The 25,970-nt window shown below is 43.2% G+C and overlaps 1 protein-coding gene across 1 annotated transcript; it reads left to right on the top strand.

Annotated features, from left to right (window-relative positions):
• Positions 1-542: 542 nt before the first annotated feature.
• LOC129332463 (cytochrome P450 2J2-like) lies at positions 543-25,751 on the top strand. Its single transcript, XM_054983604.1, has 7 exons — positions 543-633; positions 3,518-3,678; positions 7,484-7,660; positions 13,262-13,403; positions 14,030-14,217; positions 17,337-17,478; positions 25,564-25,751. Exons 1-7 carry the CDS (start codon positions 543-545, stop codon positions 25,749-25,751), a joined length of 1,089 nt encoding a protein of 362 aa, XP_054839579.1.
• The last annotated feature ends 219 nt before the right edge of the window (positions 25,752-25,970 follow it).

A 25,970-nucleotide genomic window follows, 5' to 3' on the forward strand; every position in this document is an offset into this window, starting at 1 on the left:
GGGCATGTCCGCACTTGTGTGTCATGCATGTGGGTTCTTGTGCATGTTTCCAGTAAGAAACACACATGTAGCACTAATGCTCTCTGTAGGAATTGTGACTTGTGTTGGCACCTTTTGCAAACACTGTAATCCCAGGAATGTTGTGATAACTCCTTTAATGTGTTACATTAGCATAAGAATAGGAAGGGTCAAAATTGCATGAATGGGGGGACATATTGCGTACACTCGCTCTGAATTTCTGAATGCTGGAAGATGGGGGTGAAAGTACGCCTCCCTTGTCAGAAGCATATAAAGCTGGCCAACATCACAGACATATCTCAGCACCAGACAGAAACTGATTTTGCATCAGCATTGCAATCTTATGGTACTTATCTATGTAAGCATTAACTTTGTTGTTTTCTGTTTAGGCAACCTAACCTTTTCTTTTTTTATAACAATAATTTGCCTGAGTACTAATTTCTAAGGGGTTTTTCATGGGTGCAGGTATTGCATTTACAAGTGGCCACACCTGGAAGGAACAGAGGAAGTTTTGCGTAGTTACCATGCGGAAGCTGGGACTGGGGAAGAAAGGCGTGGAGCACCAAATAGAAGAGGAGGCCCATCAGCTAGTTGAGACTTTTGCCCGGACAAAAGGTAAGTGATATTAAGAACCTGCGGTGGCCTGTGTTTGTTACTTTTCATTATTCAGGGCCAGACAACATGAAATGTGTATTTGAAATTATAATCAGCTCAAAATAATGCAAATAACTTCCTGCAAGGGCTGTTTCACCTTGGGGAAATGGTGGGGGAGGGTCAATTCCAGGTAGAGAAATACCTGGATATTTGGGGGATGGAGCTTGAGGAGGGTGGGGTTTGGGAAGGGGATGAAGCAAAGCAGGTTATAATCCTATACAGTCCACTGTCCAGAGCAGCCATTTTCTCCAGGGAAACTGATCTCTGTCACCCGGAGATCAGTCATAATTTTGGGACATCTCCAGCCACCATCTGTAGGTTGGCAAGCTCAACTTTTCCCGCACACACCACAGTTCTGAGCCAAATCTGGATCCTGATCATTTTAAATATTATCTTCCCTGAAGAAGTTGTGTGTCTGTGAAGAAAACAAGTCAGGTCCAGGGAACCTGCAAACAGACACATCATGTATCTTGGCCTTCAGTGACTGCTTGAAGCAATTTGCTGTGCACAGGACTGTGAACAGCTCCCCCACCCTGAAATTGTGTTTCCTCCTCCCCCGGCATCCCTAATCCATAATACGTTGATGCGTGTTAGTTGTATCTAACAAAAACAAGCAGTGTACGTTGATTTTTTAACCTCACATTTCATTTAATGATAGAATTCTAAAGAAAACGTGGAAATAAACCTCTCTATCTATGCAATAAAATATCTGGAGACGTTTTAAAAATGAAAGTTGGGGATTCAGAGAAGCTCATGCATCATGGCAATTGATTGTTGGACTATTATTGTGCTATTCAGGTCTAGCACTTGCAGATTTTTTTTAAAAAAGCCTGAGACAGTCCTTCTGTGGTGAAGGTGGAATTACGGCTGCTGTAGGGGGCTGAAGGAAGGAGTGTTCAGGGGAAACTGCCATGGGGACATTTCATTGCCACTGAAAATGTGGATGTCGATGAGAACAACTTGGATAACCAACGTTTTGTGGAAGTCATAGACAAATAAGGCAGTCACAAATCATCTAAGCCAGTTTTGAAAAATATTGGACTTTCACAGAGTCAGTGGCTGCCAATCTGTTTGGATTCACAGCATTTAAGCCCGTTGTGAACGCTTGATGCAAACACCCTGTGGAGAAATGCCCTTGTGGTTTCTGGAGTTCCCTTTCTGTGGGCTGCAGAGGGGAGGGGCGAGTTCTGGAGTGGGATGTGATTGGAGGGAGTCAGTGGGAGTTGGAAGTTGACAGTTGGTGGCTGGAGAGTGGAGGGAGAGATGGCTCTGAGGGGAGAGGTAGATCTAGTGTAACCCCAGGTATCAAAGGATTGGCCCTGCCCTACACAACATCTCATTAGGGCATGAGGGGGATAGAGCAGGGGTTTCTGTGTAGGTTTTATTAGTCCTTCCGTTCACTATTTATTTACCTGTGTATAGTTAGAAGGTAAATAAATGAGTTTTGGAACTGATGACGGAGGAAAGCTCTTCTGTTCCACATAGTCCCCCAACCGCTTGGACTCACTAGCAGAGGAGTGGGGTTAGGATGGAGGCTGTCCTGCCTAACCAGGACCCCATACAGGGACAGTGGTGGCAGTGAATACCTGGAGACGGGGAAGTGAGACTGCCCCTTCAGGTGCCTGGCCAGAGGCAGAAAGGGAGGGGTAGGCAGAGTGGGGTCTACCAGTGGGAGGAAAGGCCGTGTTTCGCCATACACCCTTTTGATTTTCTCAGTGCAGAAAACAAACCTACCCAGTGATCAGCTCAGTTCTGATCTCAGCAGTCAAACAAGGTCAGTTTGAGCATTGAACACAGCCAGCATGATATTGGCATGGCTTGCCAACCTCCAGGTGGTGGCTGGAGATCTCCTGGAATTATGACGGCTCTCCAGATGACAGAGATCAGTACCTCTGGAGAAAATGGCTGCTTTGGACAGTGGATTGTATGAGGTTAGAACCTGTTGAATTCCAGCCCCTCCTCAAACCCCCTCTCTCCAACTTACACTCCCAAAATCTTCAGGTATTTCCCTACCTAGAGCTAGCAAACATATTTTTGCTGCTGCAGGAGGAACCGATCTAGGGAAAGTTGCAAAGAGTCCTGTGCCCAGAGAAACTGGATCACATTTTCCTACACTGCACCCTGGACTAGATCACTCTAGTCTCTACCTTTTGAAGGGGCCTTGTAGAATCACTTGCAGTGACTGCACTTTGAGGCACTGCCATGTCTTCAGGCCTGTGAAACCCAGAGCAGCAAGGCCTACTTCACCCACCCGCACATGAACAGCTTGTGTCAGTTCCAGTTTAGCCTTATAACATGAAATTAGCTGTAACAACAACAACAAAAACAATAATGTTCAATTTAGATACTGTCCTTCAGGAAAACTTAAAGCCCACTCAGAGTGTTTTACAAAGTGTGTTATTCTTATCCCCACAACAATCACCCTGTGAGGTGGGTGGGGCTGAGAGAGCTCTGAGAGAGCTGTGACTGACCCAAGGTCACCAATCTGGCTTCACACAGAGGAGTGGGGAATCAAACCGGCTCTCCAGACTAGAGTCCTTCTGCTCTTCACCATGCCTGAAAACATGGAATTAGCTGTGAAAGCAGACGCCTTCTGGAAGTAGCCTTTACTTCCTTGCAGCATTAGCTTTATTAGAATCGCTGAGAATAAGAGGGTTTAATTTTAAATTTTGGACATTTTGAAATGGAACTTGATATATCTCTTCAGATTTTCTAATATGTAAACCAGTTTTAAGATTTCAGAGAACTCCTTTTCCTTTAGCTAACTGTACTATCATATCCCACTCTCAGTATCCACAAGGGAAGAAAATTAATGTTACCATTTTGTAAATAACTGTATTTGCAGGGCAGCTGTTTGACCCTTCATTATCCATCTCTAATTCCATCTGCAATACGATCTGTGCTGTGGCTTTTGGACACAGGTTTTCTCTTGAAGATGAAAAATTCCTCAAGTTGATGGGAGCCATTGATGCTTTGTCCAAATCTGTAGGCTGCATTTCTCATGGTGTAAGTTATCTTTTTGTTCCCTGTTGAGTCTGACAAGTCCATCTCCCAGGGTTCCTAATCCTCCATCTTTGGCCTGAAATACTTAGGGATGAAAAAGAATTTCACATATCTCTTGGTTTGACTATCAAAACATCCCTCCTCTCTGTACTATATCTTTGAACCCTTTCTTCTTGGTCAGAGGTGGTACTCAACCCCACGAAGGAGAGAAAGAGACACAAAAACAAATTTTCCAGTTTTATTTACCATTTTATCAATTTTCTTTGCTAGGAGACATTATCACTGCTGTTTTCATATTTGTCCCCGTAAATAAGTACTGTCTATATCACTTCTGTAGGGTCCTCAGCTTTGTTAAAGTCATATCTGAGCCTTTGTTACAGTCATATCTGACAGCCAGTTTGGTGTAGTGGGTAAGAGCAGCGGGACTCTAATCTGGAGAACCGGGTTTGATTCCCCACTCCTCCGCTTGAAGCCAGCTGGGTGACCTTGGGTCAGTCACAGCTTCTAGCTCTCTCAGCCCCACAACCTCACAGGGTGTTTTGTTGTGGGGATAATAATAACATACTTTGTAAAGTGCTCTGAGCGGGTGTTAAGTCATCCCGAAGGGTGGTATATAAATTGAATGTTGTTGTTGTTGTTATACAGCCATCTCCATTGATTTTCTCAGCCAGGTTTCCAAACACAGTTCTTAGCTGCTTTTGGAAGGTTTCACACAGATAGACTTTTCCTCAGGAACAAGATTCATTTTTTAAAATCTTATCTGAACCTGGTACAGGACAACTCAAAACCCCATGTGTAGCCGCTTGGCAGGATCACGTTAACATTCAAAATTGTTCTGGGAAGCGTTGGATTCAACCTTTGGGAAATGTTGTTTAGTGGCAGCCAGCTTCAGATTTTCTGTCCTCTAAATAATGTATTGTCATTGCAATTTTGTTCCCATGGTAATTTATCTGTTTCTGAGATTCACAGTGGCTAAGTTTTCGTAGGTACCTTTATAAGGGAAATTTTGACTTTGCTATTCCCTGTCTTTTTATAATTCTTGGAACAGTCAACAAGTATGGAACCTGTTTCTACTGGCAATAGTTTAGGTGGGTGGCTGTGTTATTCTACAGTAGAACAGTGGGATTAGAGTCCAGTGGCATCTTAGAGATCAACAAGATTTTCAGAGCATAAACAGAGTCATAATTTTTAGACACAAGTAAGAATGGAGATTCTTATGCCTTTATATCAAATGGAGCAAAGGAAGCCATCAGGATGTAAAGGGACAATGCAGCTTGATTTGCTACACCCCTCTCATCTAATCAAGCTGCATTGTACCTTTACATCCTGATCCCCCACATTGTAACACCCCAGCCAGTTTGGGTTGAATTATTAATGGCTCAAAGATTTCCACTCCTACTAGTGTCTGAAGGAGTTCAGACTCTCGAAAGCTTACAGTCTGAAAATGTAGTTGGTCTCTAAGGTGCCACTGAAATCTAATCCAGCAGTTTTTCTTCTACCAGTTCATCAGGTGCCATACATTCAAGAACCAAAAGTTTCCAAGACTGAACAATAAGAATCCGAGTATATAAAAGGCTAGCTGTGTTCCTGACAACACACATCGTACTCTGGTGCTCCTCCAGAGAGTGCACCATGGCAGGAAGCCCAGGCCAGGATCAGGCATGGAACAAGCAGCAATACCCACCCCTCGATTTCACCCAGCTGGGACCAGGAGCAGAGCAGGTGGCAATGCCTGCCCCCTGTCTTCACCCAGCTGGGATCAGGAGTAGAGCAGGTGGCAATGCCCGTCCCCAGCCTTCACCCAGCTGGGATCAGGAGCAGAGCAGGTGGCAATGCCCACCCCACCATCTGCCAGCTGGGATCAGGAGCAGAGCAGGTGGCAATGCTCATCATTTCACCCAGCTGGTATCAGGAGGAAGAACCTAGAAAAAGCCGAAACCAATGAAAAGGATTTAAAGAAATTAAAGATGTATTACAAAAATTGTTACTATCAATATATAAAGTGCAAGGTGCTACAAAAACATGGCTTGAAATTTCTGCAGTGTATGTTGTACCGCCAGAGAGTCTCAAGGTGGCTTGTTTCTTTTCAGGTGTGATTGTTGGTGCGACTCCTGAGGAAGGATTAACGAAACAAGTTATTAGCTGGCTCCTTGTTGAGTTGCAAGAGTCCCTGTGCCTCTTAGATCACAGCACCTGTGGAAAAAGAAAGATAAAATATTGATTATTGAAGAATTATTTCTTTATTATTTCTTTTAAGTACTTACCTGTTACTTACCTGTTCCCAACTCTGGCTTTACACAGCACCTGCAATGGAAATTAACAGTGTATTGTAATTGCCGCTGACTTGTGGACATTTTGCAGATTTTGTACTCTGTTATATTTATATTTAGAAATATAATAATACTGTATTTGAGCTTATAATATGTTTTTGTAGCACCTTGCACTTTATATATTGATAGTAACACTTTTTGTAATACATCTTCAATTTCTTTAAATTCTCACCCTCTGTTTTTGGCTTTTTCTAGGTTCTCTCTCTGAGGGGTGCTCCTTTAGTTTGGGTATCAGGAGCAAAGCAGCGGCAATGCCTGCCCCCTGACTTCACCCAGCTGGCATCAGGTGTAGAGAGTAGACAGTGCCCACTCTCCCCTTTACCCATCTGAAATCAGGAACAAAGCAGGTGGCAATGCCCACCCCCTTCACCCAGCCATAATCAGGCATGGAGCAGGCAGCAATGCCTGTCCCCCTTCACCTGGCCGAGATCAGGCATGTACCAGGTGGCAATGCCTGCCCCCTTCACCCAGCTGGGTTTAGGAGTGGAGCAGGTGTCAATGCCCATCCTCCACCTTCACCCGGCCAGGATCAGGCAAGGAGTAGGTGGTAATGCCCACTCCCCCTTCACTCAGTCGGGATCAGATGCATAGCATGCAGCAACGCCTGCCCCATTCACCTGGATGGAATCAGGCATAGAGCAGGAGACAATGCCCACCTCCCCTTCACCCAGCTGGGATCAGGTGTGGATCAGGTTGCAATGCCTGCCCCCCACCTTCACCCAGCTGGGATCAGGAGCAGAGCAGGTGGCAATTCCCACCCCCGCCATCACCCAGTTGAGATCAGGTAGGGAACAGGAGGCAATGCTCGCCCTCCTTCACCCGGCCAGAATCAGTCACGGATGAGGAGGAGGCAATGCCCCCCTTCCTGCCTTCCCGTTTCTAGAGCCCTTTTTATTTTTCCCACAATAGGCTTTGTTACTAATCTTGAGATATTAACTATCTGCTGTTATGCTAATCACTCAAACTAGGAGTCCAGTGGCACCTTAAAGAATAACAACATTGATTTTCTCATTAGCATTCATGAGGCAGGACTTACTTTGTGCAATGTAGGATGCTGGAATAATTTTTGTTAGTCATTAAGGTGCCAGAGGACATTTAGTTGTTTTTCTTCAACAGACAAACACAGCTACCCCTCTGTACCACCATATTGATGTTCAGGCTTAGTAACAAGGCCTCAGAAGTCACTGCTGGTGGCTATGAAAGGCAGTTCACATAAGACATGTGCCAATCTTCTGACAACTTGTTTCATTAGTGAAGAGCACCTTTGGAGGCTACAGTGAGGAGAGGAAAATAGTAAGAACAGCCGCTTAACCATTCTGGCTGGTTCTACTAGTAGTCCCATCTTTCACTCGCTGAAAGTCAGTTGGTATAATCCAAGCCATAATTCTGATGTGGGAACCCAAAAGAGACGTTTTATGAACTACTTCACAGAGTGGTCGCAAGGTACTGATAGGATTTTACTTTCTTCTTTCCTGTAGCTGTATGAAGTCTTCCCATGGATCATGAAACATCTCCCAGGGCCTCACCAGAAAGTATTTGCACATGCAAAAGTTGTGCAAACATTTGCAAAGAAGGAAACAGAAAAGCACAAGGAGCATGATGCTGTTCATGATCCACAAGATTTCATCGATTTCTATCTATTGCATATGGAGAAAGTAAGTATTCACTTTATGAGACAGTTATATTCACTTTATGAGACAGATAACAGAAAACTGTTATCTTTGAACATGTATGTTTACTTGCTGAATGAGCTCTAGATTCAGAAGACTGAAATGAGGCCTTCCTCCTAGCCACTGGCTCAGTTATTCAGGCAGTAGGTAGTGCTTAAACACATTCCACCTGTGCAGAAGTTTAAAACATTTGTAACACACAGGGATTTACTGGGCTCTGTAGAACTGAAGGAAGTGGAATGAATTCAGCCAAGTAGGGAGCATTTCCAGGCATCGATTAATGGTTAGCTTTGTGTTTGTTGCTGTATTTGTATATGCCCAAATTTCATTTTGATGCGTATGTTCTATCACTTTTGTATAATCAGTCAAATTCTGTAGACTGATTTGTTCTTTGAGAAAGCAAAAAGCAATAATGAACTGCCTTGGGATAAGCAGTCCAGGATGGAGAATGACATCTGCTCTGCTTGGACCATTCCCCTTAGGTTTTAGCCCAGAAGAACCACAAATTAGACTGTATACTTTAACAGAGGGCTTGAAAATCTACAAATGTGTGTAAGTTGACCATATTTCAAAGCAGCTTTTTATTCTGGGTGGCTAACAAGCAGTAATTTACATCAAGGTAAGAGGTTGAATCCACTGCAATATGAGGCCTCCCTCCTATCCACTGGATCAGTTGTTCAGGCGACAGGTAGTACTTACACATATTCCAACTGTGCAGAATTTTAAAACGTTTTTAGTACTCGGGGATTTATTGTACTGTTTAGAGTTGAAGGAAGTGGAACAAATTCAATTGAGCAGGGAGCATTTCCAGGCATTGATTAATGGGTACTGTATTTGTATCTGTCCAAATTTCATTTTGATGCATACAGTTATGTCCTATCACTTATGTATAATCACTGTCAAATTCTGTAGATTGATTTGAATGTTCTTTGGGAAAGCAGAGTGATAATGAAACTGCCAGTACTTTTCCTTAGGATATGATAAGCAACGCAGAATGGAGAACGTCATCTGCTCTGCCTGGACCATTTCCCTTAATTTTCAGCTCAGAAGAACAATAGAATAGACTGTATATGTAAACAGAGGACAGCCAAACTGCTCTTTCATAGAGGTTGGCTTCAATCTCGATGAACTAAAGAATTTCTTTGTCCTCAGATTGAATTGGAGGGAGGGGATTGAAAACCTACAAAGGTTTGAAAATTGACCACATTTCAACTGGTTTTTTATTCAGGAGGGCTAAAATCAGTACTTTGAATCATCAACGCAAGATAAGGGGTTGAATCCACTGCAAAATGTTCAGTTGTGCCAGAACTCTTGCACAAGTGGAAATGGAAGAAAATGATCACAGTAGCCACTAGTGCTAAGTCAGACTTACTGTATCTGTACTAGAAATGGGCATGAACCGGAAAAAAAACTGAACATGGTGTTCGTTGTTCATTGCCATCCACGAACAACGAAGAACAAACATTGACGAACATGACCTGTACACGAACATGTTCATTGTTCGTTGTTCATGGGGTCCAGCAGGCTGTCCTCCAGCCATCAAGATCCCTACCACACCATTCCCAGAAACTTTACCTGAGTAGACAGCAGGAAATGTACCAATATTAAATAATAACTTGGCCCCAGAGCCTGCCAGCAGCCCTGGAACCTGAAGGGGTAGATCCGTACCACACCACTCCCAGAAACCTTACCTGAGCAGGCAGCAGGAAAGGTACCAGTAATAAATAATAGCTTGACTCAGAGCCTGACAGCAGCCCTGGAACTTGAAGAGGTAGATCCCTATCCCACCACACACAAAGAAAATTCAAGCTCCAATGCACTCTCCCTGTCTCTCTCTCAAAATGCCAACAGCAACTGTCTCTCCCTCACTGTCTGCAAAACCAGAGCTGGGAGCACCCCTCCCCCTGCTCTTTGCTTCCTTGTAACAAATTTGGAGCTCCACACTTGAAAGGAAGACCTGCCTATCAAGCTAAATTGGGCTTAGATTGGGGTTTCCAGGGCAACAGCAGGAGTTCAGACAGAGTTCAGGCAGTCCCTGCCTCCAGTTGCCAAGGGAATTGATTGCAGGTGCCAGATTGTCTGGCTTGATGAACAGCAACGAACGAAGCTTGCAATGACCACCTTTTCGTTTAGAATGGGGCCTCACAAACAGCTTGTTCGTGAACAGCTGATTGGACTGTATGTGGCTTTTTTTAGTTCGTATTGCTGTTCATGCCCATCTCTAATCTCTACTTGCTTTTCTGCTTGCCCAAGTTCTTGCACAACTAATTTTTGGGTCGTATAATATATAATGAGGAAAGTGCTAGGTGTTGAACAAGATGTTTCCCAAGTGGAATGGTATTAAGGCCATCTGTATTTCTCCTTGCACATAGCTAGATGCAAGACAAGGTTTCTCAATTGGTGTGGCAATCCCCATTCATTGGGATGGGGCAGCTGGAGAATATGTGAATTATTGTAGCCAGCTAGAATTCCCAAAGCAGGGGTAGGCATAACTCCTCCCATTAGCCAAAATCTCAATGGGTTAATTAGCCTTGGTAGAGGACTGTCATTAAATGCATGTGGGAAAGTGCACACACATTTCCCTACAGGCTGTTGCCCCACTTAAGGTAGTGTCAACTAGAGCTTGCATTTTCCATTGTATCTCTTACCTTGAAGAATGGACATTTATTTGCCAGATTTTTTAACAGGGCATAACCTAGAAGCCTCCAAACCATGATAGAGTTGGCATTCTTGGCGTCAATGATGTTTTAGGAACACAGGTGTGAAATGATTGATCCCTGAATCTCTGTAGGGATCAAAAACTGGTTAAGTGGCCAGAATAAACTAACAATTTTCACAAAGGAGGGCAGTGAGTGGCAACATCCCACAAGGAAGTATCAACCGGTTTACAGGTCTGTGTTTATTGGCCTACCAATACAATCTCACCCAGAGTCACTTCTTTGGGGAAAACCTTCATCAGATACCCTTGAGATCTAGTGTTGTGTTATGTGCCATCAAGGCGCCTCTGACCTATGGCAATTCTATGAATGAAAGACCTCCAGAACGTCGTATCATGAACAGACTTGCTCAAATCTTGCTAACTATAGGGTGTGGCTTCCTTTATTGAGTCCACTTTGGGTCTTCCTGTCAGGCTCTGGCAGTTAGGCCCTTATAGTACTCCACTGCACACACTCCAGTGTATGAGTTAAAGTTACTTTATTAGCGATCCATCAGTATCAGCATACACAGACAAGGGTATTGGCAGACGTGACATGTAAAGGTTTGGAGGGGTTAGTTATAGGGCAAGTTCCCGCCTGTAGAATATGGACAGTTAGGATTCTGGCGTGAAAGAGACAGGGGGAGGGGGGAAGGGGTTGAGACAGGAGGAGAGAAGAACTGGAGAAGACAAGCAAAAAATGAAGTCATTTTTAGTTCCCAGGCTCAAGCCAGCACTCAAGGACACATTCCCAAGTGGCTGCAAAAACGAAAGTAGACACCACAGTAGGCACCTGTAATATAAGCAACTCCCAGCCAAACAGGCCACCGATATGCAACTTCTATACTCTCAGAGGATCAGTACAGAGCACAGAATACAGAAAAATACTCATGGCAGATATGTAGACAGACATATATGACACTTCCTCTTTTCCTACTGCCTTCCACTTTTCCTAGCATTATTCACTTTTCCAGAGAATCTTGTCTTCTCCTGATGTGACCAAAGTGCAATAGCCTCAGTTTTGTCATTTTAGCTTCTAGGGAGAATTCAGGCTTGATTTGGTCTCATACCCACTTATTTGTCTTTTTGGCTGTTCATAGTATCCGCAAAACTCTCCTCCGGCACCACATTTCAAATGAATCAATTTTCTTCCTGTCACCTTTCCTCATTGTCCAGCTTTCACATCTATACAGAATAATGGGGAATACCATAGATTGGATTATCTTGATCTTGGTTCCTAGAGAGACAGCTTCATCTTTAAGGATGCCTCACAGCTCACAGGTGCTCTTCCAAGTCTCAGTTTTTTCTAATTTAATTCCTCAGTAGTATTTGGGAAGAGAGACAAAGTTCTCTCTGTCTACTGCCTCTACCTCTTGCATAATTTTAGAAACTCTTATCATGTCTCCATTTAGTCATCTCATTTCTAAACTGAACACTCCCAGACTCTTCAGCCTTCCTCATAGGAAAGGGGCTTGAAGTCCCTAATGATCTTGGTTGCTGTCTTCTGTACTTTTCCAGCTCTGCAATGTCCTTTTGGAGATACAGTGACTAGAACTGTGCTCAGTGTTTCAAATGAGGCTGCACCATAAATCTATTCAGGCGCACTACTATATTGGCCATTTCATTTTCAATCCCTTTTCTAATAATCCTTAGCACAGAGTTTGCCTTTTTCACTGCTGTGAGTTGACACTTGCATTGACCTATCCACTATAGCCCCAAGGTCTCAGCCTCTCTCAGTCTCAGCAAGTTCAAACCCCATTAGCATATACTTCAAGTATATATTTGAAGGGGTTTTTTTTATTCCAGTGTACATCCCCTTACACATACCTCCACTGAACTTCATTTGCCACATGATTGCCCACTCAATTGGAGATCCTTTTTCACAGTTAAATTTGGGTTTTACCATCCTGAATGATTGCAATAATTTGCAAATATAATACTTAAGACAAAACAAAAACATGACCATTGAAGTCTATGAGAATTTTGCCACTGGTCTACCTGGTTGGATCCTTGAGCATTCAGTCATGTAGCTTCCTTGAACAAATTTTAGGGTCAAGTTGCATTGACAGTCTTGCTGTGCTTCTTTCAAGCCTGATTGGAATAGGAGGGAAGGAATTAAATGAGATGGGTTGCAAGCAGGCACACAAAGCCTAGTAGGCAAGGGAAATAAATTTAGTAGCACTGGGCATGTGTGTAGTGCTTGGCCACTGCACCCCCCCCCCAGTTCCAAATTTTGCATGAATAAACTAAATAGCATAGGCCCCAATACCGATCCTTGTAGGACCTCACTACTTACTTCCAATTGTTGAGACATTACTATAGTTTTGAAAGGGGGTGTGCTGAGGGAATTGGTGCTATTACCTGTAGGCGAACTTTTCAGTACAATAGGATTCTTTTGTTTTGCAATGCAGGGAGTGCCTCAAAATGCCTGCTATCTTCTGGGATCCTGTCATTAATCTGCTACACATTTTATTCCAAATCTATGGAGAGACTGAATTAAGAAATAAAAGTGCAGAATACTTTAGGGGTTCCCTATCGTAGATCAAATATCCAGAAAACCTGGTGTAAACGTGCATGCTGGAAAAAAACCAACCTCCAGATGGAGACTGGATTTCTCCCACAATGACAACTGATCTCCTGATTATAGAAATCAGTTGCCTGGGAGGAAATGACAGCTTCAGGGGGCATACTCAATGCAATGACATCTCTCTTGAGCTCTCTCCTTTCCTCAAATGCTGCCCTCCCCAAGCACCGCCTCCAAATCTCCAGAAACTGGTCAAGCCAGAATTGGCAATCCTATCCACGGTTGTTGAGTCAAAATGTCTCGAATTCACTGTAAACTTTTATTTTTCTTACGACAGAATTTTTCTTATTTTTCTTCTCGATGACAGAGAAAGAATGACCCCAACTCTACATACAATGAGGAGAACCTGGTTCAGTGTATTTTTGAACTTTTCGTGGCAGGGACAGAAACGACATCCTTGACTTTGCGGTGGGCATTGATCCTCATGGCAAATCATCCAGACATCCAGCGTAAGAGAGAATTCTGCACTGATTCAAAGAAAGACCACCTTTATAATCGCAAGGAAGATTTTTCCTCTAATTTTTGTAAAGAGACTATAATTTATCTAAATTTTTATATTAGGCAGCTAAATTACCTAATTAATAGTAGAAACCTGTATTCCCTTACATAGGACTAAGTGCCCTAGAATATTATGACGTATATGTCTGAGGCTATCTTTATGTGTGTCCAAACCACAAGTTTCATTGGGGGAAATCCTAACTCAACCTGCATTTAACAGCCTGAAGCTTACCTTTAAAATGGGTGGGGAATAGGCTCCCACGCATGCATGGAGGCAGGAGCATCTTCATTCTCTCCTTTCTATTTGTCTTCCTGCTGGTTCCACATATGTGGCCAAGATCTGCCTGTATCGTCTAATCATTCCTGGGGGGAGACATGAAACCAGCAGTAAGACAAATAGCGTGGAGTAAACTAACCACCTTTAACATTCCTGTGTTCCCTTAACATTCCGGTGCTGCAATTCATTTTATAATCAGCATTCCTGAATCCCTATGGAATAGTTTCAGACACTGACTAATTTTGATGAGGTAAATGAAATGCCTAGATAAAAGCTTTCTTTTTAAATTGTTTTTCTCAGAGAAAGTCCACAAGGAGATCGAAGACAGTTTGGGTTCCTCTCAGTCATTCAGCTATCAAGATCGAAAAAGATTGCCTTACACCAATGCTGTGATTCACGAGATCCAGAGATTCCAATATATTGTATTTTCTGGGGTCCCCAGACAATGTGTAAAGGATGTGAATATGTTTGGTTTTCGTATTCCCAAGGTATCAAAGACTGTCATAGTTACATTCCTGAATCCAAAATGTGTATTATAGGTATCATTTTAACAGATGTATTTATATGATAATGTGCTCTGTAAAGATTTCTAAAGGGCAAGAAACTCACCCTGTTTTCAAAACATGACACTCTATTATAGAGGAATTATTGTTTCATCATACCTGGCTGCATGTATATTGACCTATTAGTGATCACCTTCTTTGTTTATTTCATAACCATATCCACTACTTAGATGAGTATCAGTTTAATATGTTTTTCTTTTTAAAAAAAGATTTCCACCTTTAGTTTCTAGTAGGTAACAACAACAGCAGTGTGCTTATATACTGCCCATTTGCTAAAATTAGTGCCACACTCAGAGAAGAGAACAAAGTCAGTCATATCCCCACAATACAGCTGGGGAACTGGGGAGCTGAGGCTGAGAGGAATGGCTTACCCAAGGCCACCTGCAGAGTTTGTGGCAGTAGAACTAGCAGAGTGCTGATTTGGAACCCAGCCACTTAATCACTATGCGCACAGGTAGTTGTGTTGATCTGCTGTAGAACAGCAGGATTTAAGTCCAGTTGCATCTTACATGCTGACTCCCTTCTTTGCTTTAGCCCATCCACCTCCTGACTGGGATATAAAGTCTCAGGAATGTCCACTCCTCCTTGTATCTGAAGAAGGGAGTTTTTTTTGACTCTCAGAAGCTCATACCCTGAAAAACATGTTGGTCTCAAATGTGTCTCTGGACTCAAATCCTTCTGTTCCAACGTCAATGCTTCATTAATAATAATAATAAATAACAGCAATCCACAAAGGTCTTTTCATACTGAGACCTTCTGGTTTCACAAATGAGCAGAATTTGGCTCCAGATCACAAAGTATTCTCAGTTTACTACAGCCAAGCAATTTTCCAGGATAGAATAGCTCTTCTCTTATTTTTCACAATTCCGTCTGCCAAACACAATGAATGTTGTCATTTAGCTCACATTTTCAGTTCTCACTGAGAACTGAAGTAGCATGGTAGATAAAGTGTTGGATAGAGTGTAGAACTAGGATCCAGGGAGACCCAGGTTTGAATCCCTGATTCTTCCACGGAAGCTCGCTGGGTGAGCTTCGGTCCATCACAAACTCTCTGCCTTCATTGTATCATATGTGGTGGACTTGTGAGGTAGCTAAGCAATACTGGGGAGATATAATAGAAATAATTAATGAGGTTTTGCAAACCCAAATAAATAAGAACCCAGAATTGCTGCTACTGAACTTGGGAATGGAAGATGTTCCAATGCAGTATAGAACATTGCTATTTTACATGACTACAGCAGCAAGACTTTTGTATGCGCAGAAATGGAAAGTGCAAGAAATACCAACTATAGAAGATTGGATTTACAAATTGTTGTACATGGCAGAAATGGACAAAATGACAAGAAAACTGAAATATCTGGATCCAGGAGAATATTTTGCAGACTGGGGGAAACTGAAACAATATTTAGAAAAAAAATGGGATGTAAAAGGAAGACTGTGGCAGTTTGAGAATTATTAATTTGTGATTTTGTAAAGGGGAGAGAGAAGTAACTTTACCATTAATGGGGAAATTTAGTCATTAATTAATCTAAGTTAACACTATTATTAAGAAGATTGTATTAAAAATAGATAGGTTAAACAGTTAGGAATAGAATGGATATATTAGAGAATCTGAGATACAGAATAATTGGAACATGCTTAGAATAAGGGATACAATATATATAAGATTTAGAAGAATATAGTTAAAAATAATTTAAACGATAAGATGGGTTAAGGGTTGGAAAGCTGTTGGAAGTCAATAAGGAGGGGGGGAAGGGGGGCTGTTATAATTTAGGTAATATGGGGAATTTATGTAAAATTTATGTACTCACCAATAATTTTTTTTAAAAAAAACTCTCTGCCTTCCCTACCTTACGGTGTTGTTGTGAGAAAATGGAGGTGGGGAGATGTTCCAAAGTACTTTGAGTTCCCAGCTAGGGCGAAAGGATATTAATAAACAAAAACAAATTCATTATCAGTGCTCTGGTCTGGATGCATACTGAGTCAACTTTCCTCCCTCTTCTTCCTGGGAACCAGTATTATTCCAGATCTCTGCTCTGTTCTTCTTGATCTTAAGCAATGGTAGAAACTAGAGATGGGCATGAACCAGAAAAATGACAGTTCATGGTGGTTCATGAAAAGCAACGAACTTCACGAACTTGTCCCCGTTCGGAAACTGGTTTGTTTGGTTTGTGGTTTGTGAATGCTGGGGGCCAGGAAATTCAGAGATGCCAAGCTTACCTGGAGTCTTCAGCAGGCTTTCCTCCAGCCACCCTCCAAGTTTGGAGACAATTGGATGTCAGATGTCCAAGTTATAGATCTGCAAGTGGGTGACCCCAGGAAAGTTCTGTTAGATACTGCAGCACCAAAATGTTGCAATAAAAACATGGGATGGAGTTAGGGAATCTTCCTCTGAGAATGGAGAGCCCTGCAGCACCAGAAGCTCAAGCAGAAGCTTCAGATTCCTCCGTCTGTGACTTAAAAATCCAACAGCAGTCCCGTCCTGTCTTAACTGCCGGCTGTAAACTGAAACCACTCACCTGAGAGCTTCTGCTCTCAGAGAGTAGAATGGGATCTCTCTGATTGGCAAGCAGAGCTGCCTACCAAGCTTTGGAGGGATGACTTTGGTGTTCACAGGGCTGCAGAAGGTCTGCAGACGTCCATTCCCTCCATTGCCAAAGGAATAGATTGATCGGTGCCAGACGGTTTGCAGTGACAAACCGAAAAATGAAACCAAACGAACCGGCCTAAAGTTCATCACAGACAAACTGTTGGATCACAAACCACGAACCAGCTCAGTTCATGATGAACTTTGGTTGGTATTTCAGTTTGTGCCTATCTCTATTAGAAAGCTCTGGACTGAGTGAACAAGTAAGTTAATAAATAAGATGTGCAATTTTTTTTAATTTACAAGGGTTTTTTAAATTTTTTAAAATTAATTAAATTAATTTAATTTAAGTGCAGAGCTTTGTTCTTCACATCTCTCTCAGCTGAATGCAGACACTGTTTTTATTTTCTGTGTTTTAGTCTGGATGTATCCTGAGTCAACATTTTTTCCCTTGCAGGGGGCCATTGTTATGCCAAACTTCCGCTCTGTTCTTTTTGATCCCAAGCAATGGGAGAAACCTCGGGAGTTCAACCCAAATCATTTTTTGGATAAAGATGGACGTTTTTTTGAAAGAGAAGCATTTCTTCCATTCGGTGCAGGTAAAGGCAGTACTTGGACCTTATATTTATGTAGCTACGAGCAATAAAGCCCATTGTGGGGAAAACTACAAGGGGCTCTAGAAAGATGAGGGTGGGCAGGTGGGCATTCCCTCTTCCTCTGTCACTGATCCTGGCTGAGTGAATGAGAGACAGGCATTGGCACCTGCTCGGCACCTGATTCTGGCCAGGTGAATGGGGGACAGGCATTGCCACTTGCTCTGCTCCAGATCCTGGCTAGGTGAAGAAGGGATGGGCATTGCCTCCTACTCTGCACCTGATTCCAGCTGGGTGAAGTCGGGGGGCATTGCCTCCTGCTCCGCACATGATCCAGGCTGGGTGAAGGGGGGCAGGTATTGCCTCATGCTCCACTCCTGAACCTGGCAAGGTGAAGGGGGTGGGCATTGTCAACTCCTATTTGTGTGATCTCATCAAGATTAAGGGAGATGGGGATTGCCATATGCTCCACTCCTGATCACCGCCAGGTGAAGATGGGGGTGGGCATTACTTCCTGCTCTGTGCCTGATCCCACCTGGATGAATGGGGGAGGGCATTGCTATCTGCTCCACTCCTGATTGCAGCTGAGTGAAGGTGATGGGTGGGCATTGCCACCTGCTCCACTCCTCATCCCAACTGGGTGCAGGGCAGGTGGGCATTTCCACCTGCTCCGCTCTGAATCCTAGCTGGGTGAAGGTAGGGGGAAGGCATTGCCGCCTGCTCTATGCCTGTTGCTGGCCTTGACTTTCCATCCTGTTGCACTCTATGGGGGTCTGGCAGCCTCATCTGGGCTTCCCTCCCCAGCAGCGCCTTCTGGAGACACGCCAGGGTAGGAAGTGAGTTTTCTTGAATACACTTAGCGTTTTATATAGTAGTCTATCGTTTATAACTTAGCAATAATGAGATACCCCTTTCTTTTTGTATAACATCATAGAGTTTTTATTCTGAGTCTTCTCTTGTGGTGTGTTCTCTGACTCTCAGATGCTTTGCAAGATATCAGGCACAAGACTTTCCCTGCCTTGCTCCTGGAGATTCTTTGAGTACTGATGGCAGAAACTGAATATGGAAATTTTTACTTGAAAAGTATATGCTTCTCCATGTAGTGATGATTTGTCTCATTTAGCCTCCTTCCATGGCAGTATAACATTGCAAATATCACAGAGGGCAGGAGCAACTTAAGGTCTTTTTAGAACACATGACCAGGTCTTACATTTGGGAAGCAACCCAGCCGTAAACTCTCCCCCGTTGTCCATTGCTTGAATGCTATGGTGTAGAAAAAAGTTGTAAATGGCTATATTGATGAAGAGTGCCCTCAAGTCATAATTGATTTATGGCGACCCTTGGTGGGGTTTTCATGGCAAGAAACTATCAGAGGTGGTTTGCCATTGCCTGCCTCTGCAATCCTGGCCTTTGTTGGAGGTCTCCCATCCAATTACTAACCAAGGCTGACCCTACTTAACTTCTGAGATCTTCTGAGATCAGGCTCAACTTGGCTATCCAGGTCAGGGCAAACAGCCATATTGATTCATGCAAAATACAAAAACAAGAACAAAATGTGTGCAATGCCTTTTATTAGGACCAACCACATTGACACAAAACATGGCACAAGGCTCATACTGCATTGGAATTGGATGGTCTAGCTGTTTGGCTGCTACAAACTAATAGGGCAAACTCCTTTGAAGCCAACTGATCCACAAACCAAAAGGAGATGTTTACATATACTAGCAAAGGAATGTTTTGGTTGCACCCTCCCCTTTCCCCCCCTAATTGCCTCTTCTCTCTCCTCCCCCTCTTCTCCCCCTCCTCTTCTATATTTGACCAGTCTCTGTATCATGCATCTGATGAAGAGAACTTGATTCTCGAAAGCTTATGCTACAATAAAATTGGTTAGTCTTAAAGGTGCTACTGGACTCTTTTTGATTTTGATTTTATTACTACACAGTTATTTTGTCTAGCTGCTATCCTTATCATCATGTTATAATCATCCTCTATCTTTTGATCCAGTGGGCGCTAACAAACTCCTAAAGTTAAGTTTCCTTTTGGGCCTACTATTTAATCCACAGCATTTCCAGAAGCGAATCTAATTCTCTTACCTTCTCCATCTTACTGGACTGTATACCCTCTCTGACATACAGAGCCACCCCACTTCCAACCCTTCCCTCCCTATCCTTACAATATAATTTATATCCAGAAATTGCAGTATCCCACTGATTTTCCTCATCCCACCAAGTTTCTGTAATGGCCACAATGTCTATGTTTTCCCCCAACACTAAGCATTCAAACTCCCCAATTTTACCTCGGATGCTTAGTATTCGTATATAAACATCTATAATTTCCCAGGCAGGTTCAGCCCGCAACCTTCCTCCTGCTGCCTCGAGACCTTGCCAGGCAGTCTATATTGTTTGTCACTGTCTCAGTGGACAACTCTAATCCATTTCCCTGTAGAAAAGTAACAGCAAACCCTTCATCTCTTTGAGATGAACCATCCCGAACCAGAGACATTCCATCTCCTGTTGGTTTCCCCCCAAGATTCAGTTTAAAAACTACTCTGCCACATTTTTTATTTTAAGCACCAGCAGCCTGGTTCCTTCTTGGGACAAGTGGAGACCGTCTCTTTTGTACAGCTCCTGCTTGTTCCAAAAAGCATCCCAGTGCCTCACAAACTCGAACCCTTCCTCCCCACACCATCATCTCATCCACATATTGAGACTCCTAATCTGAGCCTGTCTTTCTGGCCCTGCGGGTGGAACAGGTAGCACTTCTGAGAAGGCTACCTTGGAGTTCCTGACCTTGAGTTTCCTGCCAAGCAGCCTAATTTTTTTCCTTCAGGACCTCACGCTTGCATTCCCCCACATCATTGGTACCAACATGTACCATGACCACTGGCTCCTCCTACCAGTCTATCTAGAACCCGTGTAATGTCCGCTACCTTTGCACCAGGCAGGCAAGTCACCATATGGTCAGTATGCCGGTTTGCCATCCAGCTGTCTACCCGCCTAAGGATTGAATCACCAACTAACAAGAACCCCCCTCCCCCCTGCCCAGGGATAGTTCCTTGGTGCAAAAGGATACCTGTTCACCAACTGAAGAAGCGGTCCCTCCTGAAGGCATATTCCCCTTATCCACAGCATGATGCCCTGTCTCCTCTTGACCCTCATGCTGCCATTCTCAGAGTGAGACACATCTAACAAGTCCCTGAGAGTCTTCTCCATGTGTCTGACTAACTGTCTGCTTCTCCAGGTCAACCACCTCAGCTTCAAGGGTGCGAACTCGCTCCCTGAGAACAAGGAGCTCCTTGAACCAAGCAGACACCCAAGACTTCTGCCCAGTGGGCAGACAGTCGTACATGTGACACTCAGTGCAAAACACTAGATAGCCCCAACCCCCTGATGGCATACAACCTTCATAATTTCTCTTTTTAAACATTTTCTTCTTATTATTATTTTTTATATATATAAATATATATATTCCCCCTTTTAATACCCTACGTATTTATGTGGCTCTCCTTGGGAAAGTCTACTTACCTTATTGGGAACACTAGGAGACTAGGCCTTTGCCCCTTGGGTCCTTCCTTGGCTTCTTTCAGAGCCCCCAGGCTAAGAACCCCAGGCTAAGAGCCACAGGCCAAGAGCCCTTTGGCTCTCGCACACACACTTCCAGTCAGCAACGATCAGCTCATGCAATCAGCCGCAATCAGCAACGCTCAGCAACACATAGGTATCTAAAAAATATTGAAGGAAAAAGTGACAACAGCCTAACTTGGGCATGGTTGAAGATGGGTACAATCAAGACAGAAACTGAAGGTCTGATCTTCGCAGCACAAGAACAAGCATTGCAAACGAATGTTATGAAAGTCAAAATTCAGAAAACCAGTGAAAATCCAAGATGTCGACTTTGCCAGGAAAAAGATGAAACTGTGTCCCACCTTACTTGTGAATGCAGCAAAATTGCACAGACATACCAGAAAGCTAGACATGACAGGGTTGCAAAGCTGATTCATTGGTCATTGAGTAAAAAGGATAATCTGCCAGTATCAAAGAATTCATGGGAACATCAGGTGTAAAAGGTGTTAGAAAATGATCAAGTCAAGATCTTGTGGGATTTTAGAATACAAACTGATTGGCACCTTGAATATAATACACCAGATATAAGAGTCGTGGAAAATCAAAAAGTTTGGATAATAGGCATCGCAGTTCCTGGGAATGCCAGAGTCAAAGAAAATGAAGAAGAAAAAATGATTAAATATAGAAATCTGGCAATAGAAACCAACCGTCTATGGATGAAGAATACAACAGTAGTCCCCATTGTCATCAGGACACTGGGAACTATTTCAAAACACCTCTCAACTTATATGGAAAAACTGCAGCTTTCTGATATAACATCTACAGATCTGCAAAAGACGCATTACTTCTAACAGCATACATATTACACCAATACCTGGCTGATACTTAGGGCTCTCGTGGAAACTTGTATCAGCTCAGCAAGGCCAATCAATGATAACATGTGATCTTTATTTATTATTGATTGTGTTGCGTGAAATTCTAGTTCTTATCATCATCATCATCATCATCATCATCATCATCATCATCATCATCATCATCAGTGATTTTGCTTGGGAAACAATTGAAAAGCAAATGGAGAGGAGGTGGTAAATATCTGTTACTTTTGATCAGACTACCTTACAGGGAGCTTGAGCTTAACCCTGAGTATTTGGCATGTAAACCCAACTTTCACAAAGCAAAGCACAAAATTTTTACATAAATACCTGGGGTGGAATTAGGGTTGCCAGTGTCTAGGCAGTTCTGGAGCTTTCCTGGAATTACAACTGATCTTGAAATTACAGAGATCAGTTCCCCTGGAGAAAATGGACTTCATGGCATCACTTTCCTAGTGAACTCCTTCCACTCCTCCAACTCTCTTATCTCCAGGCTTCACTCCCAAAGCTCCAAGAATTTCCCAACCTAGAGTTGGCAATGCTTGGTGAAACATAACATCACAGCGCACTGTTCTTCCAAACAGCTGGGAAACCTGTTTCAATCCCACAATCAAAGGGAATCTTAAAATCACCCCTGGGCAGTTTTGCAGAAACTTGGGAAATCCCAATATCAGCTACTCTAGCCTCTACTACGTCACTTTGTTTGTGTCTTCTGTTATCTCCAACATTGCTAAATATCCTCCTGTTTGTCCATGGGCTTTGGACTGGGTGGCATTGAAAAGTCATCAGAGTGGAGTAAATTGTTACGTGCATTATTGCTCTCTTCATCAATTCCCTAGTAGCTGAACATGCTTTTCCAATATATTGTGTATATATTTCTATAGTTGTCTCATGGATATGTCATGTGTAAAGACACACACTGCTTTGAGAAAGCTCCTAACCTGGGGTATAGCCTTGCTTTTTAGAACTGTATATACTGCCAGGTACTTCCAGCGTTAATCGAAACCCAGCCTCTTAACTGTGGTGACAATGAGGTAAAAATTATTATCATGTGTGGACAGTAAGACCTATCTACACTAGACTCTCCAATTCTTGTCCAAATCTAAATTAGCCTCACCTGAACATATGGAAGAAAATCTCCTTTCTGTCACTTCCCACTCTTAAAGGAGCTACTGGTATAGATTTAACACATCCCATTTAAAAGAATGACCGTAATATGGGACAGTGAGCCACATAATGTCTGTAATGGTTCTTTAACAAAGATTGAGATGCCTTTAAAAACTGAGAAGTGGTACTGAGAATCTCGATAGAATCCTAACAGATGTAAAAAATTATTGAGAGAAAAAACACAAACATCCAGGCTAAAAACTGAAGCAATCCAAATAGTTTAGAAAACATCATACTATACAAAAGGTTAAGCATATTCAAGACAACTCACTTCCCACCCTGGTACACCTCCAGAGGGCGCTGCTGTGGAGGGAAGCCCAGATGAGGCAGCCAGACCTCCAGACAGCATGCTACGTCAGGAAGCCCAGGCTGAGATCAAGAACAGAGAAGGCGGCTAGGCCTGCCCACCTTCACCTTCAGCTGGGATCAGGAGCAGAAAGGGGGCAATGCTTGCCACCCACCTTCACCCAGCTGGGATCAGGAGCAGAGCAGGTGGAAATGTCTGCCCTCTGCCTTCGCTCAGCTGGGATCAGGAGTGGAGCAGGTAGCAATGCTGGCCCCCCACCTTCACTCAGCTGGAATGAGGAGCAAAGCAGGCGCAGAACAGGAGGCAATTCCTCCCTCCACTTCACCCAGCCAGAAATAGGCACAGAGTAGGAGGCGATGCCTGTCCCTTCTTCACCCAGCCAGGATCAGGTGTGGAGCAGGAGGCAATGCCTACCCCCATTCAACCTGCCAGGATCAGGATCAGAGCAGGTGGCAATGCCTACCCCCCTTCACTTGGCTGGGATCAGGAGCCGAGGAGGTGGCCATGCCCGACTCCTGCCTTCATCCAGCTGGGATCAGTGACAGAAGAGGAGGGAATGCCCGCCTGCCTACCCTTCCTTTTCTAGAGCCCGTTTTATTTTTTCCATCAACGGGCTTTGTTGCTAGTTCAGTAATAATACCAAACAATAAAAGCCCATGTTTTTTTTAAAAAAAATCACTTGAAGTATGCAAGATACTCCACACAAGAAAGAAAGCAGAAGGCCAAAAGGTGGAGTAAGAAAATGCAGTTCTTGAATGAGGGCATCGAAATAATTCAAAAAGAAAATTCAGATTCAGAAAGGGAAAAAGAGCAAGAACACATTTTGTGCGTCAACAGGCACTTCTATAGCTACGCAAATATAAGCCAACAAAAGAGCTTTGTGGACACGTTTTGGCTTCAGTTATCAGATAGGCAGCCAGGACAAAAACAAAATATTGCTTTCTGTCCAAGAGTAGAAAAGGGTGTTGTCAGATGCATTCGGCTTATCTCTGTATTGTATTGTATTGTATTGTATTCTGTACCTCTGAGAATGTGTAAAGAAATATCTCTGTAGCTGTCCAACTGTGTAGTTGTGAATCACTTATCTTGCAGGTGGCTACTTTCACTGTCTCGACTGGCATGACAAAGTTTCCTTGAAGTGCCAGTTGGAGCTGTATCTCCCTGAGACATGAAATGAGCTCATCCTTGTCTTCCCCTCCCCTACCCCATCCAACCTTCTAGGCCCTGCATGTCTAAATTCTAATGGTCCTTATCCCAGGGCAGTAACCTTGCCCTATAACTAACATTGCTTTTCCCCTTTACGTCACTTCTGCCAATGCTGTTGTCTGAGTACACTGATACTGATGGATCTCTAATAAAGAAACCTTAACTGGACTCTTGAAGTGTCTGCAGCGAAGTAACTGGTGATCTGACTGGCAGAGCCTGATAGGTGTACAACCTGACTGGTCAAATGGGAAGGCTGGGTTTTTCAATCTCCTGGATTTGAGAGGGGAGAGATCCAGGCAGGAAGCAAAGAATGTTAAGAAATTCCTAACAGTATAAATCAGATTAATCTAAGGTATAAAAGTCTGTCTTTAAAAAATGCGAATGCTAATGCAACAAGTCCTTTATGTTGCTAAACTGGGCTGCCCCCAGCCTCCAGAGAAAAAAATATTCCCTCTTTCAGTTACCAAAGGCCAACCCAAATATTATATATAAAAAGGTCACATTACTTGCCCAGATGCGTGGACCACTCTCATTATTTACCGTCTGGTCCCCCTGCGTGAACCTTTTTGACCATTGGCTCATCACCCCTTTGCTAAATGCACAATGATTAAAAATGGAAAGGCTGAAAGGATTAATGATCTGATGACCCAATACTCGGTTCTGTGAGACTCCTTCCAGAGACAGTCTTTAGTTAAGATGATGAAACAAGATGTTGTCCTACTCTTTAGCTCATTCTTTGCTCAGCCTATTTTTGAGGGGAGTAGAGAAATATGAATCAAAATGGAAGCAGCTTAGCAAGGATGGGGGAGGAGCCATCCTAGTAGCAATGAGAAATGATGACAGGCCATTGGAAGGATGTCTTGGCTCATCAACTCATATTACCCTACCAAATCCAATTGAGATGCTCCCCTGGAGAGTGCATGCTAGAGTCTGCGTGGAAAAGTATTACTCACTTTTTTCTTTGATTTCCTTGCAGGAGCCCGTGTGTGCCCGGGAGAACAGCTGGCGAAGATTGAGCTCTTCATCATCTTCACCAGTCTGCTGAGGGCATTCACTTTTCAGATTCCAGAAGACATGAAAGAACTCAGTGCAAAGCCTATAGTAGGAGCAACAGTGATTCCCCGACCTGTTAAGATCCGTGCTGTTCCCCACTGTACAAATTAGAGTGTCTCATTTGTTTCTATTGATCTCTCCTGCATTCCTGTAATCATTTCCCCCTCAGCTTCTTGATTAGAGGTTGATGGGTTCCTAAATCAGTTATTATTATTATTTGAAAAATATTTAGGGGCGTGTACCAAAAAAATGTCCACTTCCATTTTGTATCCAGGGTTTCCAAACAAATTATGTACCATTATCATTCCCACCCACCCCCCGATCGGGCAT

The sequence above is a fragment of the Eublepharis macularius genome, chromosome 6, assembly GCF_028583425.1.
Source record: "Eublepharis macularius isolate TG4126 chromosome 6, MPM_Emac_v1.0, whole genome shotgun sequence".
NCBI lineage: Eukaryota > Metazoa > Chordata > Lepidosauria > Squamata > Eublepharidae > Eublepharis > Eublepharis macularius.